Source organism: Lissotriton helveticus, chromosome 3_1, assembly GCF_964261635.1.
Source record: "Lissotriton helveticus chromosome 3_1, aLisHel1.1, whole genome shotgun sequence".
Classification (NCBI taxonomy): Eukaryota; Metazoa; Chordata; class Amphibia; order Caudata; family Salamandridae; genus Lissotriton; species Lissotriton helveticus.
In genome coordinates, this window is record NC_136061.1 from 586,470,393 (window position 1) to 586,486,685 (window position 16,293).

The 16,293-nt window shown below is 41.0% G+C and overlaps 1 protein-coding gene across 4 annotated transcripts in view; it reads left to right on the forward strand.

Moving 5' to 3' along the window:
• MAP2 (microtubule associated protein 2) overlaps positions 1-16,293 on the forward strand; it is a 1,143,712-nt gene that overhangs the window by 905,372 nt on the left and 222,047 nt on the right. For 2 of the 4 annotated variants that reach the window (XM_078680559.1, XM_078680560.1), the window contains 3 exons: positions 2,497-6,330; positions 12,264-12,473; positions 12,915-13,049. The exons of the other annotated variants lie outside the window; for them this stretch is intronic. In XM_078680559.1, the coding sequence (XP_078536685.1) occupies positions 2,497-6,330; positions 12,264-12,473; positions 12,915-13,049 (4,179 nt within the window). The remainder of the gene's footprint in view (positions 1-2,496; positions 6,331-12,263; positions 12,474-12,914; positions 13,050-16,293) is intronic. 4 annotated transcript variants of the gene reach the window in all.

Below are 16,293 nucleotides of genomic sequence, written 5' to 3' on the forward strand. Positions count from 1 at the left end.
AAGAGAGTGCTTCAGAAATGCCAGTGAGGCTGGGTAAGCGTGACATCAGCCTGACACATAACTGACTGACTCTGCCCAGTCCCACCAGCCTTTCAGAAGCACCACTGTGTAAGTAAAACTTCTGATTCATCTGTAGACCATTTTCCTTTGCATGCTTTCACACCAACATGCAAACCTGCAGTTGTAATTTGAGTCCCAAGAGTGTACCTCAACCATTCTACCCCCTAAATATCCTCTTGATCAAATGTGCAGCCAGTTCCACTCCAATTGACACTTAATGCACATTCAGTTAACAAAATACCTCCCTTTCATTCGTGTTTAAAGGTCCAATATTCTGCCAATTCCATTATTCCTCTCACTGACCTTGTAAAGATGCATTATACAGTTGCCAACTCAGTCTCTAGGACTCCTTTAATATTTAGAGGGTGATCTGCTCCCTTAGTCCTCCAGACACTTCTAGAGGTGCAATGTGCAGCCTCTGACCTTTACCTCTTACACATTTTCACAGATAAAATGTGCACTCAGACCCCCGTATAGATTAAGTGTTCTTTCTTTCCCTGGAGCACTTCTAGATACAATGAGTAAGAATCCTACATTTTTCGTACTTGAATCGCGATAATAATTATTTCCCCTCAATGGCGAGTGCACGTCTTTTAGATATTTTGTGCCTATAGCCCCTCTCTACTTCTGAAGCTCTTCCTTGAGATGCAAATTAGAATCATTGTTCCCTTTCACACTTCTCTGAGCTATTATGTGCAATTACTCCCTTTACCTATCATATTCATCCTCATCATTCCAAGCGCACTAGGCACTTTTACGTCATCCTGACGTGAATTTTGGGGGTGATAGGAAGTGTTTGCTACACTCAGTGGATAAAGGGCCACAAGTGTTGTAGTGTTTGAGCAAATCACCATCTTTCACAGTGATCCAGTTTCAGAATTCTTTCAGCATGATTCTCACACCAAGTTAAAACCTTGCTATAAATATCATTTGTGTTTTTCACAAACCACCTAGGACCCATGCCTGAATATCATCCAACGAGATCATCTTTGTCATTCAGCACCCTGCCTTTTACAGGACTGCGTTGGGTTCTAGAACTAATTATGCGTTTTGGATCTTTAAAAATTATTTTGTTGAAGACGAATCAGGAAATGCACATAAATGACATAAATGTTTAATGCTTGATATGCCTCATAGCACGTACAAAGAAAAGAAACATACTCATTTGTCATACACAGTCAGACCTGGTGACTTCATTCTTGAATGCCACATTCAATATTAAAATGTGCAGGTGATTCACAAGCTAGTGGGAATGGCATGTCCAGGTGCAATTTACTCAGTGCAGCCTAAACATTTCTGTAAGAGAACAATTAAGAACTATGAAAAATCCATCGAAAAATATAACAGGCAAATTAGTGATTGAATGAGAAATCAAAAAAAATTGACAGCTTAGTCAAGGCTAGGGTTCCATAGACTAATCCTGACACTCGCGAGACAAGCATATTTGGCAGGTAGTTTCCATGTCAAGAGAGCGGTTTTGCCACAGATGTGGAAAACGATGTGAAATGCAGATCCCTAAAAGTTGAGAAAGGTTTGGAAGCAACATTAAATGTCTCCTTAAAACGGATTAAGGTGGAATTATTTCATCACTGTGTAATTTAGCCTTGTTCACCACTTTAAGTCACATAGTAACTCAACAAACCGATTAACACCATGGCTATAGGATTTAATAGATCGTCGCTAGAGCTACACATGTACTTGTTGATGCATTAAGGTAACATTTTAGTCAGAAACAAGCCCAGCATAATTGACACTTGACCCTTAGATACCCATTTCAAAATATATTTCAACACTCTCCTACCACCATGCCTTTTGAAAAGTTTAAATTTACATGTTGGCTGTGCTGCAATCAATTCGGCACATCTGAAATTCGACACATATCACCATTAGGAAGACAGGCGTTGTTAAAATTGCCTGAATTTAGATTTCAGTAATAAAATTATGCATTTGATATTAGACAGAAAAAGAGAAACTATTTACTAAAAACAGACAGTGCATTAATAAAAAAAAGAGACAGTTTTCTTTTCTCATAGTGATCTGGCATCCAGCTCATAGATGGAGGTAAACAATATAAGTGAAGAGTCCATGATGAAAAAAACATAGTGTACAACTTTTCAAATTACATACTTATCCATGCTGGTAAATTAATCTCTTAGAAACAATCACATTACATTTGCCACAGTGGCATCACCAAAGACAAATAAACATTTTTTACCTGAACATTGAAAGAATATGCTCATTTTGATCATGTTAATCAGGTCTGACTGTATAGCACATCAGTTAACCAATGTTGCATTTGCTGTGAATTTCTTGCATGCTGTCATAGGTTCTTCTCCATCCATTTTTCATTCAGTGGTATCACTTCACCTTTGGAGATTGCTTGTTGCACGTTCAAGTAGATAAAAATGCAACCAATCACTTCAGATTTACTTACAGCCTCGAAGATGAACATCCATGGTGAGGAGTACCCAAGCCTTTTTGCTGATGAAGCCCTAATCAAAAAGGAAGGAGAAGCACAGCTAAACACTAAGACTGGTGAAGAGCCATCTCCAGAGGCTCAGGGTGCATACGGAGCCCTGAAAGATGAAATGGAGAAAAAGCACCCGCTAGACCATGAAGAAGGCTCTGTGTTGTTAGAGCAGCCATGGGAAAAGGATCTGCATTATGTCTCACACAAAGAGGATATATGTTTTCAAGAATCTATTATCAACATGGCTGCATTTCCTCCAGTGGTTCAGGGACAACCCGACCTGTCTGGTGAAATGCCAACGTTGAGCATGACAGAAGAACAAAGTAGCAGTCAGGCAGCCTCCACACTAGACAAACATGAACTTCAGAAGACTCAGTTAAATGATCAGATGGACAGTTCACCTTCCGATTGTCTTCAGAATCCTGTTGTAGGAATTTGTGCTTCTTTGGGAACTACATCTGATAAAGGCGACGGACCAGCAGAAGCATCACTAGATGTCACAGTGAAAATCTATCCTCACGATTCTTCTGAAAAGCACAGTGGAACCATGGAAGAGTTCAGTGACCATCTCAGAGCCAATGAAAGTCCTACAGTTATTGAGAAGGATAATGTGTTTACAGGTGTCCCAGTGGTGGCAGCACCTTCAGTAGACATCCAAAAGTTAAGCATAGAAGAAAGCTCTGCCATCTATGTATCTGGCAGAGAGGAAGCAGAAGATATTGGAGAGCAAATGAGAGATGAGGAAGATGAATACTCTGATTCTTACTTTCTGAAGGCTCAAGATATTGTTAAAAGTGGCCTCTGTTCAAGCCCAGATGAGACATTGGGTGCTCATGTTGACACTATAGTTAGAGAACATGACCTGCAAAAGGCACCTGATATGCTTAAAGGAATAGAGACAAGCCCTGTGCCATTAGCTGTTGATTCTCTTGGTGATGATACAAATCAAGTGCCAAAGAGTCCAAAAACGGGCATGGACAGAGCAAGTCCTGGGCCACCTGTGGAGGAAAGTGACCAAGAAGTGGGAGAGGAACATATATTCTCCCAAGTATCTCAGGAACACCAGGAGACAGCAGCCACTCCCAAGACTTCCAAAGACAACACAGAAACATATTTGCAGGAAAAAGATTCTGAGAAGAACACTAGGCATGGTGTCTGCACTTCTGAAACACCAGAAAGGGACATGCATTTACATGAAGATAAGTCCGGGATGTCAACATATTTTGAAACATCTGCATTGAAAGAGGAAGCAACAAAGACCAGCTTGCAGGAAGGCAGTGATTATTATGAACTAAGTGATACTAAGGAAAGAGTGCATGAACCTTACACAATTCCAGTCATCTCTAAAGATGAAGAGGATGAAGAGGAAGAAGAGGAAGATTATGATGATGAAGAGCTAGAGACAATGGGCAGAAAGGACAGCAGTCCATCTCATGATATAGGATATAGTACACTTGCTCAAGGTTTCCCCTTAGATAAATCCCCAAGTAGACACCCCAAAAGAGACAGGATATTCACCATTGACCCCAAAGACTATTCAGATAGATCAGAACTCCTCAACAAAAATAAAGATGACTTGACACTCAGCAGGAGTCTAGGACTTGGAGGCAGGTCTGCCATTGAACAAAGAAGCATGTCAATTAACCTGCCAATGTCCTGCCTAGATTCCTTAGCACTAGGTATCAGTTATGCCAGAGCCCATGGTCATGACCTATCTCCCATGGCCACAGATATCCTCTCCAATACAAGTGGCAGCATGGACGAAGGAGGGGAGGATCTTCAAGACGCATCCTCAGCCCTGGGCAGAGTGCCTAGTTTAGCCGAAGAAGTTGACCAAGAAGAGGAGGAGGACAACAGTGAGGGAGTAAAGATAAAAGAAGGAGGGAATACTGAGGAGGCACCTTTGTCAGAATCACCAATCTTGCCAAAGGAATATTATAAAAATGGATCTGTAATGGCCCCTGACTTACCTGAATTGCTAGATCTAGCTGGTACGAGGTCAACATTGGATTCTGTAAGCACCGATGCTGGCACAGATGCTGGCACTGCCGGAAAGAAGACTGTTCCTTCTGAAATAGTCATTGACGATTCCAATATGTTGCAGCCACCTGATGAAAGCCAGATACTTGTAAAAACAGACAGCTTACAGGAAGACTTAGGCTATTGTGTGTTCAACAAGTACACTGTACCACTCCCTTCCCCTGTCCAGGACAGTGAAAGCTCAGCATGTGGTATAAGCACTCTGTATGAAGGCATAGATGAAAAGATACGCAGAGGAGAGGTGGCAGACCCATCAAGTGTTGAAATAAAGCTTGCTGCTGCTGAACTATCCCAAGAGAAATATAGAGATGATGCAACAGGTATGGAGCATCATGCATCTGGGGAACCAACAGTGAAGGGGTGGGAGGTGGAGCAAGAGAGAACGGGTGCTGATAAACTTGGCACTGTCCATGAAAAAAGTGAAGACCTCACTGAAATGCAAGAAATACAAGAAGCAGGAGAGACAGAATGTGTACAGATATCATCAGGGATTAATGAAATCAGTTCTCTCAACAAAGGGGATGATAGTCATCCGAGTGATGTGACAGAATTTAGTTCTGCAGATAAAGGGTTTGAAGAAAAAGCTGTCAAGCCGAAGGAAGATTTATACCAAGCCAGTGAAAGAAATGTAGAGTGCCTTAGTCCTGCCCTAGAGGTGGACAATAAAAGAGGTCCTGAGTTCACACACGGTGAAGCAGATCTCGGAGCAGTGCCTAAGTCAGATTCTGTTATCAAAGACCATCAAAGTCCCCCACACATTAAGATAAGCGGGTCAGCTGCAGCTTCGTTGGAGCAAGCACCTGAATCTGAAAAATTAAATGATTCTGAAGATCAGCAAATAGAAGTGCCAGAAAAGCCTGATGAGCCCTGCTTATCAGAAGAGAAGGTAGAGGTCATAATGGCTGTTACTACCGAAACAAGTCAAGGAAAGGATGAATATAAACCGTCAGAGACTGAACTAAAAGAGAAAGGAACAAAGCCAGATTTAGTGCACCAGGAGGCAATGGACAAAGAGGAATCATACGAGTCTAGTGGGGAACATGATCAGATTCAAGAGCCATCAGCACCTGTGAAATCTGATGAGGTTCTTCTTGAAGAACCACCAAAAGTGCAAGCTGTTTCCCCTCAGTCCACAGTAGAACTACTAGCAGAAGAGGCATCTGTGCAGGAAGAGAGAGACAGCATGGAGGTGCAAGGCATACAGCCTCATGATGAACCAGCACTGTCAACTGAACCTACACTACCTACGGATATCTTGCCACCACATGTGACACCAGAGACAAAGGAAGAAGCGGAAGAAACACCACCACAGGAAGCGATGAAATCAGAAATAGCATTAGAATCTCAACAGGAAACAGATTTAGGGCCTGCAGCCTCGGGTGAAGGGCTCATCATAGCTGATGTCCCAGAATTGAAAGGAGTCATAGAATCGGTGGTTACTGTTGAAGATGATTTTATCATGGTGCTGCAGACCACTGTAGATGAGGGAGAGACTTCTTCACATAGTGTCCGATTTGCGGGTAGCATGCCCGCTGAAGAAGCAGGGGTCTCTATGACACAGGATGAAGCCGCAGAGGTGGAAGAAGAGGCAGAGTCCCAGCCAGAGCCTCATGATGGTTGTCCTGATGCCCCAGCTTCTCCTGAAAAGGAAGAAGTACCTTACACGGAATACAAAACAGAGACCAACGATGATTACAAAGATGAAACAACCATTGACGACTCAGTCTTGGATACAGACAGCGTCTGGGTGGATACACAAGGTGTGTTTACTTTACTTTTTCTTATCTATGGTTTTCTTCTGAACAAAATCATACCAGTCACAAGTGTGATTATGTGTAATAACCAAGGGCCAGGTGTACTAAATACTTGTCGCAATTTGTGACCAGTAGTTTTGTGACAAGTGCAATATTTTGTGAACAGACCTATGTACTAATAGGTCAGTTCACAAAATAGCATATCATAGTGGGTTGCAGTTCGACCTACATCATGTATGTTAAAGAGTTAGGTTGAAAAATGCATCGCAGGCATGGTGGCATGCTGGGGTGAGCAAACCACCATGAATGTAATTGCTGTTAAATAAAGTAATATTATTTTACAGCGTGTATTTAAAAAAAAAAATAGTTAAAAAAGGCAATTTTTAAGAGTCGGCAGTGCACCATGTTACCACTGCATGCTCTTTACAACATATTTGTTGTCATCATTCACAAAAAATAAGGGGTCCCTACCCGTTTGCAAATTGTTTACTTCTACTTTTCAGTAATCTGTAAATATGAATGTTTTGCAACCAAATTTCGGTCACAAAATATGAATACATCCCATTGCAAATTGCTATTTGGAAAGAACGCACTAAATACTCCTCTTCCAAATACTGATTTGGTATTTAGTCGAAAAGCTATGTGTTACAGAATCACAATTTGGGTTTCAAACACACAAAAAGCTCTGAGAATAGGACCCTTCTTAGTACATCTTGGCCCTCTAGCCCTTTTTCAAACAATACTTGTCTTATTTTCAATGAATATGGGTAATTCTGTTAAGAACTGTTTTACTTGCATGCACTGGATGTTCTCTAATATACTTAAAAGTGTAATGTTGTGTGTTCAGTTTATTTCCCCTCAGACAATGTCTCACCAGCTTAGAATCTATTAACGCTAATAAATGTATGTGTTGTGATCAGGTTCCCTACAAGGGGTTAACATTAGATATAAAGATAAACCCTCCCTGGCTATGATTGATTCTCTCCTTGAGAATGTACATTTGGCATCCCCATGCTTGAAATTTTAACAGAAATCTCACCTTGCACACATTCATTAGAAAGGCACGATCTTTTGCCCCCTTTTAATCTATGTTTGGTCAATGTAGAGCTGTTATAGCTGTCAACACCATTTAAACGCCAAATACCTTTTATTAAGAACTCTTGTCACTGCTGTTCATGGGAAATTAAGGTGTCCTCAGCGTCATAGGCTAGTCGTATGTTGGGATTTTGTTCCTTTCTCCTACTCTAGTGGTGCCAATATTTTAACATCGAGTACTGCATTTCTGCCAATATTAGACTTACCATCTTAACAGTTTCAGATTCGAAGGGCAGAATTTAGGTTACATCCTGACCCTGGCATAATTAAGCATGTATTTATTTTTAAAATCTTAGAGACATGCCATTTCTTATCTGCTTTGCTTTGCAGCTGAAACACATCAATACCCAATGTGTAATAACTTCCACTTTGAGCCCCTCTGTGATTTTTTGCAACATCCAGTCAACATAGATACCTATTATAGGGCCGCATAGCCTTGGGAAATCTAGTCAATTTTAGGATGACTATTTCCAGGCTGCTCCTGAGGGAAGTCACATAGGGCTTGTCTTCTCTTAAGACTGAATGCATTAATTCTGTGACTGCCACCACTGAGTACAGCGGTGAAAGTCCTTGCGCTATAGACATTTACCTAACCTGTGGCATTCAATGAAAATCCTAGCATATATAATCCAAAGCACACACATAGTCCATGTTGACAGAACCCCTACTACTTGTTCTTCACTAACTGGTTGAGCCTTTAAAGTTCTTTACATACTTTACAGAGATAATTAATCATCCCCATGGGCTCTAGAACCAAGATGTCATTTATATCGTCTGCATTACAGCAGCTATATATATTTCAAATGAAATAACAAAATCCTAGTCCCCAAGATAAAATAGCCCTGTGATTATCCCCAAGTAATAAACTCGGCCCAGATGCTCGCATGGGATCTGTATGAATGATCCGAGCTCATCAAACCCACGAAAATATGGCTCACTAAAGCTCCCTGTACTAAACCGATACTTGAAAAAGTACCGGACATGGATTGGGTTGTTTTAAAGAGTTCCTTTTATTTGACAATCTTTTGAGCAAGATGACACCTAAACACATATCAGCGTATGTGTCACAGAGGTTTGTAGTTCCAATTACTTTAAAACTAGAATTAAGCTGGAGCGACACTGTCGATTGAAGGGTGTAATAGAAGGTATTAGAGACATGAATCGGTGTGGGTTCGGAATATCGAGTATGAAATATCGTGATACCTTGATAACATAACCAACACATTGAAGAGAAAAATAACTCCACATCTATGTACCTTGAAGATATAAGCTATACCTGCAAGGCACATAGATGTGGAGTTAAGAAGACTCCCTATGTGCACTTGCCTGATAATATTTTGGTTACGATAGTAAGGTAGCACAATAGTCCATACTCAATATTGATGATACAATCACATCAGTCCAATGATAAGAAACAATTATCACGTAATTTGTATCTAAGTGGAAATGGCACCGCTGACTAACTTAAAGAGTTTTCTCAAGGAGCACCACCAAACCTCCATCCAACTACAGTCTTCTCTTCCTCTTGCCCCCATATGTTTCTTTAAAGCTGTTTCCAATAGTCAGATTTAGGGTGTGCAGAGAACCAGAAGTGGGTTGGGCTGTACTCAGAAAAGAAGCTTTGAACCAGTATCACCCCACCTGTGGCCTGCCAGAATGTCAGGGTACCACCAGCCCTGGGAAGGATAATTGTCCACTATACACATCTATTCTACATCCCGTTACTTACATGACCTTTGAGTTCTGCCATGAGGATTGCTGATAATTGGTAGTCATTGCAGGCTCACCGTGACTTCTAACAAGTCTAAACTTTTGGAGGGAAGAGCTAGAAGAGAGAGCTTATCGCAAAGAACAAGTCAGTAGGAAAATGGGATTAAAACACAAAGTAAAATTGCAATTGACAAACTATTCACCCTGACTTCTCTCACCTATTCCATTATTAAATCTATTTGCAATGTAGTTCTGCTGGAGAAAAGATGGGGCAAAGAACCAGGAGCAGCAGATTCAAGACATAGATAAAAAAAAGGGAAATCTATTTCTTGTAGACATGCAAACAACATGCTAAAATAGGTTTGGTGGAGTCTGATCAACAGTAGCTCTTGATAGAGGCTTCCTTCGAAAGCCTTGGGCCGTCAGGCTCGACATTCTATTAACCCCTGGACAGCCATTCGAGAAGTTAAGAACTGTAGTGGAGGGAACCTAAGGAAGCCATTTTCACTTATATACACATCACACTGGCCAGCAAGTGGGATTTCCTTTTAGCCATATTGTGCATGACTGCAAAGTAACCTGGATTAAGGGAGGTCACAATTAGGAGAACTGTGCATTGTAGCAACAGGACCAACAGTAGATGCCATAGCAATCTGGCATAGCTCTGCAAGGTCTACAGGACCTCGGTATGGAGTAGAACCATAATATCGTGCAAAAACTATTGTGCTCCAAAAATATTGTAGTACAATTGTCGACTACCAAAACATCGCCAAGGTGAGTCTATATAACTAAGTATAGGTTTCCTATAAATCACTCAAAATCTATTTTTCTCGTTGATTTTAAGAATTTTAAATCTTTCTTGTGCATACTTACCTGATGATACTTTAATAGGATATTTTTGGAGCACGATACTTATAAGCACAGTATTCTGACTTGCAACTTCTGGGTAAAGTGCAACAAGCCATACAGGTGACTGACTATGCCCCAGCTTTACCAGCTTTGCAGATGCATTGACCTGCTGGGAACTCACCCAGGAGGTCACTGCGCATTCTTTCATTTATACTGTTGTATAAGAATTTTTGGACAGGATATAAAGTAAAGCTTGAAATATACAAACTGCAGACTGGATTTAACACCAGTAGGCCTTGTTTGATTAGAAATTAAGCAGAGAAAAGAAAAGGACAAATACAACAAGAGACCCAGATCGGGGGAAAGGTGCCCATCCAAGATCCAGGTTACTTAATTGTAGTCATAGCAGGAGAGGGGCGAGGGGGTGCAGAATGCCGGGCCACAGATGAATCAGTGCGACACTTCAAGAATTGTGTCTCAATGGGCATTCGCAGTCTGGGACATTTTGTCTGTCCATTTCACCTGAATGTCACATATGACTAGCCTGATACTATCCTGATTAACATAGTGGGCATAGGTATAGGGGCCAAAAAGCTCCCAAAACAACTGCGTGCAGAGGTTGACTTTTCTATCCTCAGTGGTCAGAGGTGCCTTGCTTTAAAAACACTGTGCTCGAGTCTTCCGTTGGAGTATAGTGCCTCCTCTTCACTGGCAGGCTCCCTGGCCTGCTAGCTTCCCTAAAGTTTAGAGCTGCTGAATAGCGCATGCGCAGAAACAGCAGACGAATCATCACTAGCAGCATAGGCAGACCAAGAATGAACATCGATCAGCTGTGTACCTGGTGGGAGCTGCCTTAAAACCATCATTTTACGTAGCGATGCAAGTTCCTGTGAAAGATAGCTAACCAGGTCGTGACAAAGCCAATAAGTGTGAGTAGGTTTTCAATTTAGTCAGACGTAAAATGTGCCCCTTTGCTTAATCCACCAACCGCAGACTATGCACACTGCACTGTCTCTGGCTGGTGCGAAGTAACATTAGGCCAATGGCAGCCTTTAAACTGCACACTTGGTATCATGCTGGGTGCAGTCAGAAAGGGCAATCTTGTGGACACTTTGTAAACACTTCCCTGTGCATGTCGTGACATGATGCAGGAAGCGGCAGAGGCTACAAACACTACACTGTATGTTGTGATTAGTGTACGTACACATACAGATCGATTGGAAGCACACCACCCCGTGTTTCCTGTGTGCAACCAGAAACTCAGACTGGGAACAACGCACGATTTGTATTCTGGGCTTTGTATTGGATGGTTCAAACAATACACTATTTAGAACATATGCTTGTTGCAGAGAGACTCTACTGCTTATACCATGTGTCTGATCTATAAGAGTTCCTTTGAAGAGGAGACAACAAATACATCTCCATTTAAATGGGCACACGAAGTGCAGACAAAATGAATACCCAATGTTTAGGATAATATAACAAATATATACAAAAGTGCACTTTGAACCAGATGTGTCACTGAAGAGTAAGACTATTTTTAGGTGAATGTTAGTTAACAATATAGACAGGCTTTGTGCGGTCACTCACACTCAGTGGGCAGTCCAAAGAAAAGTGGGCTGACCCGTTGCCCCCATGTTATATGCTGTGGTCAGGCCCGGACTGGCCGTGCGGGCACCGGGCAATCCCCCGGTGCGCCGGTTTTGGGCCCTGGGGGCCGTTTTTGTTACAGGGACGTTTTTGCAGCATAGCTGCAAAATCGGCCCTGTAACAAAAACGGCCGAAAACCGGCCCCGGCAAAGAGCTCGGTCGCACCCCCAGGGGGCCGGCCGAGCACTTTGCCAGTGCCGGTTTTCGTTCTCAGTCCGGCCCTGGCTGTGGTGGCCAGAAAAAATGTGAATGACAATCAAACAGACCAACTGATGAAGTCTCCAAAAAAAATCTCCGTGTGTATATAGTATGTATAACATTTTGGAAAAATCAATAGTCAGGTGAGATAGCTAAATCAGTCTCAAAGACTGGACCTAAATTCTAGGCGTTGCAAGGATTTCACATTAAGCAAATGAGAGAAAGGGTAAGCTCTGGCACGCTCCAAAGGTTGTTTTGAAGTCTTTTGGCCCCTGAGCGGGTCGATATTTCATGATTTTCTGTGTAGGGTTTTTTACGAGAAAAAAGAGTTGGTTGTACGTGGTAATTGTTTTGTGGTAGGTTTAGTTGCTTTTGTAGAGTCCCTTAGTAATTTCATTCTGCTTCTGCTGCTGTTGTAATTTGCTGTGACCCTACAGATGATGACAGGAGCATCATGACCGAGAACTTAGAGAACGTGCCACAGGAAGAGGAGAAGCCCGAGACGGCGGTTCAGAGGCCACCAGCCGATAAGCATAAAAAGGAGAAACCCTATAAAACCACCCGAGGCCGGGTTTCCACCCCAGAAAGGAGAGTTGCCAAAAAGGAACCTAGCACTGTCCTCAGAGATGACGTGAAAAGGAAAAAAGGTTCATCCTAACTTTTTCTCCTATTTCTTCACCAGGAAGTGGCAACATTTTTGTTTTAGCTTTTTCTCCCCCATTAAAATGTGTATAATTTCAACAGTGATTATAGTCAAGTAAAGCATTAAAATGAATAAGTGAATCAGCCTAGTCCCCAAAGATCTTCAAAGAGAAGAAATATCCAAAAGAGTGGGACGTTGTGCGGGTGCAGTATCATCCACATTACTGCTCCCAAGGAGCTCCTGATACTAAACAAATCTAACATAGAGAAGAGATATAATTTAAATGATTCAAACTTTAACAAGGAGCCCACTGCACTATGGTTTTGTTTTTCATAAATTATACGCATGCGCGCACAGCAAACTGCGATCATAACCTTGTTGCTATTTATTGTTTTTTCCCTCCCTCCTTGACTGTCTGACTTTTCTTCTGTTTCCCTGTCCGTAGCAGTGTATAAGAAAGCTGAGCTTGCTAATAAATCAGAAATTCAGACACATTCTCCCTCCAGGAAAATAATATTAAAACCCGCTGCCAAATATTCTAGACCAGCTCATCTCTCCTGTGTAAGACGGAAGCCGACAGGTGACTGATGTGTTCCTGTATTTTGTATATATTTTTGGTATCTGTTTTTTTTTGCAATGTGGCTGGCAAACAAACATGAGCATCTGTTTCTTATTGCTTTGTATTGATCTCATCTGCCTGTAGATGTGTTTTGTTCAATCTATCTCTTTTTTTGCGTATCGGAGAACCTCTTGACACTGTCAGTAATTTTTCTCTTCTAGTGCTTGGCATCATTCTCATTTTAGTTTCTAATTTTCTGTGATATTTATTTATATATAATTTTGTTTTGCAGAACTCATGAACCCATATGCTTGCCATCAGAGAACTTAGGAATGCATTGGTTGTATCATGGCGTTGTGATAAGTGCTTTACAGTAGGACGTGCGTACATTCATTGTGTGTGTTCTGGTTGGAGCTTGCTCGCATCTTGAAACCATGGTATACATTCTCCATTATTTTGCTTGTATTTTTTCATGTGTTAAATTTTCTATGTGTATTTGAGCTTTAGTCCTTTGCAATGGTACTGCCAACAAATCTGATGCTGATGTTTATCAATGGGAAGAAAGGCATTTGCACTTAATCACAGAGCAGTGGACTTCCACAAGAGAATCCAAGCTCAAAAGGGAATCTCTTTCAGGTTCTGAGTGGATCACTTCAGACTCAGAAGCAGAAGCAGAAGGAAAGAGTTAGAAGATCGAGTGAAAACAAATGGGGATTAATGTGAAGTTGAGGCAAGCATAACTTCGAAGCTATGCAACCATAAAAGTAAAAAAAGGGTAAAAGTAAAAAAAAAAAAAAAAAAAGCTAAATTAGCAGTAAAATGTTATCCTGATTTCTGTTAACTGTGGATTACAAGAAAAATGTTTTGCGTTTCTCGTTCTTAGCCTCATATTACAAGCAAGCAAACAATTATAGGCAAAGTAAACAAAACAAATCACTGGTATATAAGAATTTGAAGTTACAGTGTTTCAAGACGAGCTGATGGGAATGTAGACAAAGCACTTGGAAGAATAAGGGGTAGATTGAGAATTATAGGAGTAGTAGGAGACAGTTACATTGGCAGATTAATGCAACACTGAGAACAAGACTGATTCAGTGTCTCCTTAATAAGTATTGCATGATAGCATACAGGATTGATTCTTAGAGTACATCGTCCGCTGGAGCCAGCAGGGCATGTGGAGGCTGCCAGTAGCAGGCTCTACAGATCAAGGGATCACAACAAGGGATAAGTGGAGCAAATCTTCCTCTCCATCGCACCCACACCTTGTCATCTACAGGAGCATGGAGCTTGCTAAAGTCCCCCATGGTTTAGTAATTTGCTTCATGGCAGCAGTGAGTCATTATGTATGCCAGAGAATTCGGACCAAGATCTTACAGAGTGTAAATAGATCCAGGGTGTCATTGCCCCTATGCTTATAACATGTGACTGGAGCCCAGTAAACTGCGGATCCAGCAACACTCTGTGTGATCTAATGCACCATTAAGTTTAAAATACCTCATAATTCACTAAATGATCATGATTCTTTGGATTGTCCGTATGACCCAACTTTGCGTCCCCAAGTTACACTTGAAATATTTAGAGGACAATCGATGTGCATTATGTTTGTTTCTTCAACTTACAGCAATCACCCACTAGAGATTTTGCAGATTTCAGCTTTTACAAAGTGCCCCAAAACTGCCTATTAAAGTTATCAATCGAATCTTCAACTTAACTTGTTAATTCCATTTTAAGTACTTCTATACACAAAGGTCACAAGGTTCCACAATTAAATCTACAAATTAGACCTGGAAGACAAGACAGGATCAGGATTGGATCATTTCAGGCATATCAAATTGCAAAATTATGCACGTGCTACGTTTTGCATATTACAAAGTGCAAATTGATTACTGGTTCATTTGAAGCCAATCAGAATTCTGAATCATGTCCATGTTTCTCAGGAAGGTCTGGAACAACCACAGAAAACAGGGAAATATGATCATTAAAGGTTTTGACATTTTACACTACAGATCAATTACTAAAAGATGATGATTTTAAGGATTAAGTGAATTTGAAAATTGCCCAAAACTAGGTGGTTTGAAATTGTATATATAATTAGTATTCCATTACATACCGTCAACAGTTTATCCCTTATCCCCCCCCCCTTATTTTATATTTTTGTGAACTAGAATCGCCCACTCCTTGGTAGGATTATTTCTGTGAACTAGAATCGCCCACTCCTTGGTAGGATTACTGGTCTCCATTTAAGTGTAGTGCCGGCTTTTATTTCCAGGGCCCCTAAATTGTAGAGCATTTATACTTGCCGACAGTCCTTGTGGGATGAATCCAGCAAGATATTCAGGATTTCAACAATAAATATGTGTTACATACATTTATATATACTGGATCTAAAAGAGCATACTCATTGTTTATACAAAAAACTTGACTTTATGTGGGCTTGGAGTCTGTCAGCCCATACTCCTGTTGTGGAGTAACAGAACCTATCAATATTGGTCTCACATTGTGTAGATCTCACATTGTGAAGCACCGATATGAGTTCGCATTTTGAACACTAAAATTCCCCAGTTTCTTGGGACAGAGAAAGCAAGAGAGAAAAAAAGGAAAGCGAGAAATAGAGAGACAGATATCGTATGTCTTTCTCTTTATGACTATGATTTAAAACCGCTGAAATTTGGTAATCAACTACACAGGCATGACTTCCTCAATACACTGCTCATTACCTCCCACATAATGTCTAAGACAACATCACAAATGATAGCATAGGGACTCTAACATAAACTGTGATGTCACTCATGACATCAGCAACCATCCTTTGGCCATAGTTTATAAGGATGGACTGGTATGGAGACTACCCCAGACCTAACATACATTTCGTATTTGTGGCTTTTACATCATACATCCCTTTAACAATGTTGTTTCTGTGTGTGTTTTTTAGTTTAATTATATACTTGGACCCTCTCCTTCTGAATTCCGCCACTCCCCTTGACCAATCATCAAGCCCCTTTACAGAATGAAATGTAGATTATTTTGTTTGTGGAAGATTTAGTACAGATTTATCATTGAAGTGGAAAGTGATACGCAATCAATTTTTTATTGCTGCACATGGTACCAGTACTATACACGCCACTATCAACAAGTACTGGGAAGAGGCTATCGACTATGTCCTGCATGAAGTACATTCTGGTACTTGTGCTGAGTAAGGATCAGGCATAGGTTATAGAAGAGAGGAACAATAAACTCATTTCACCCTTCATTTGGCAGGGAATTA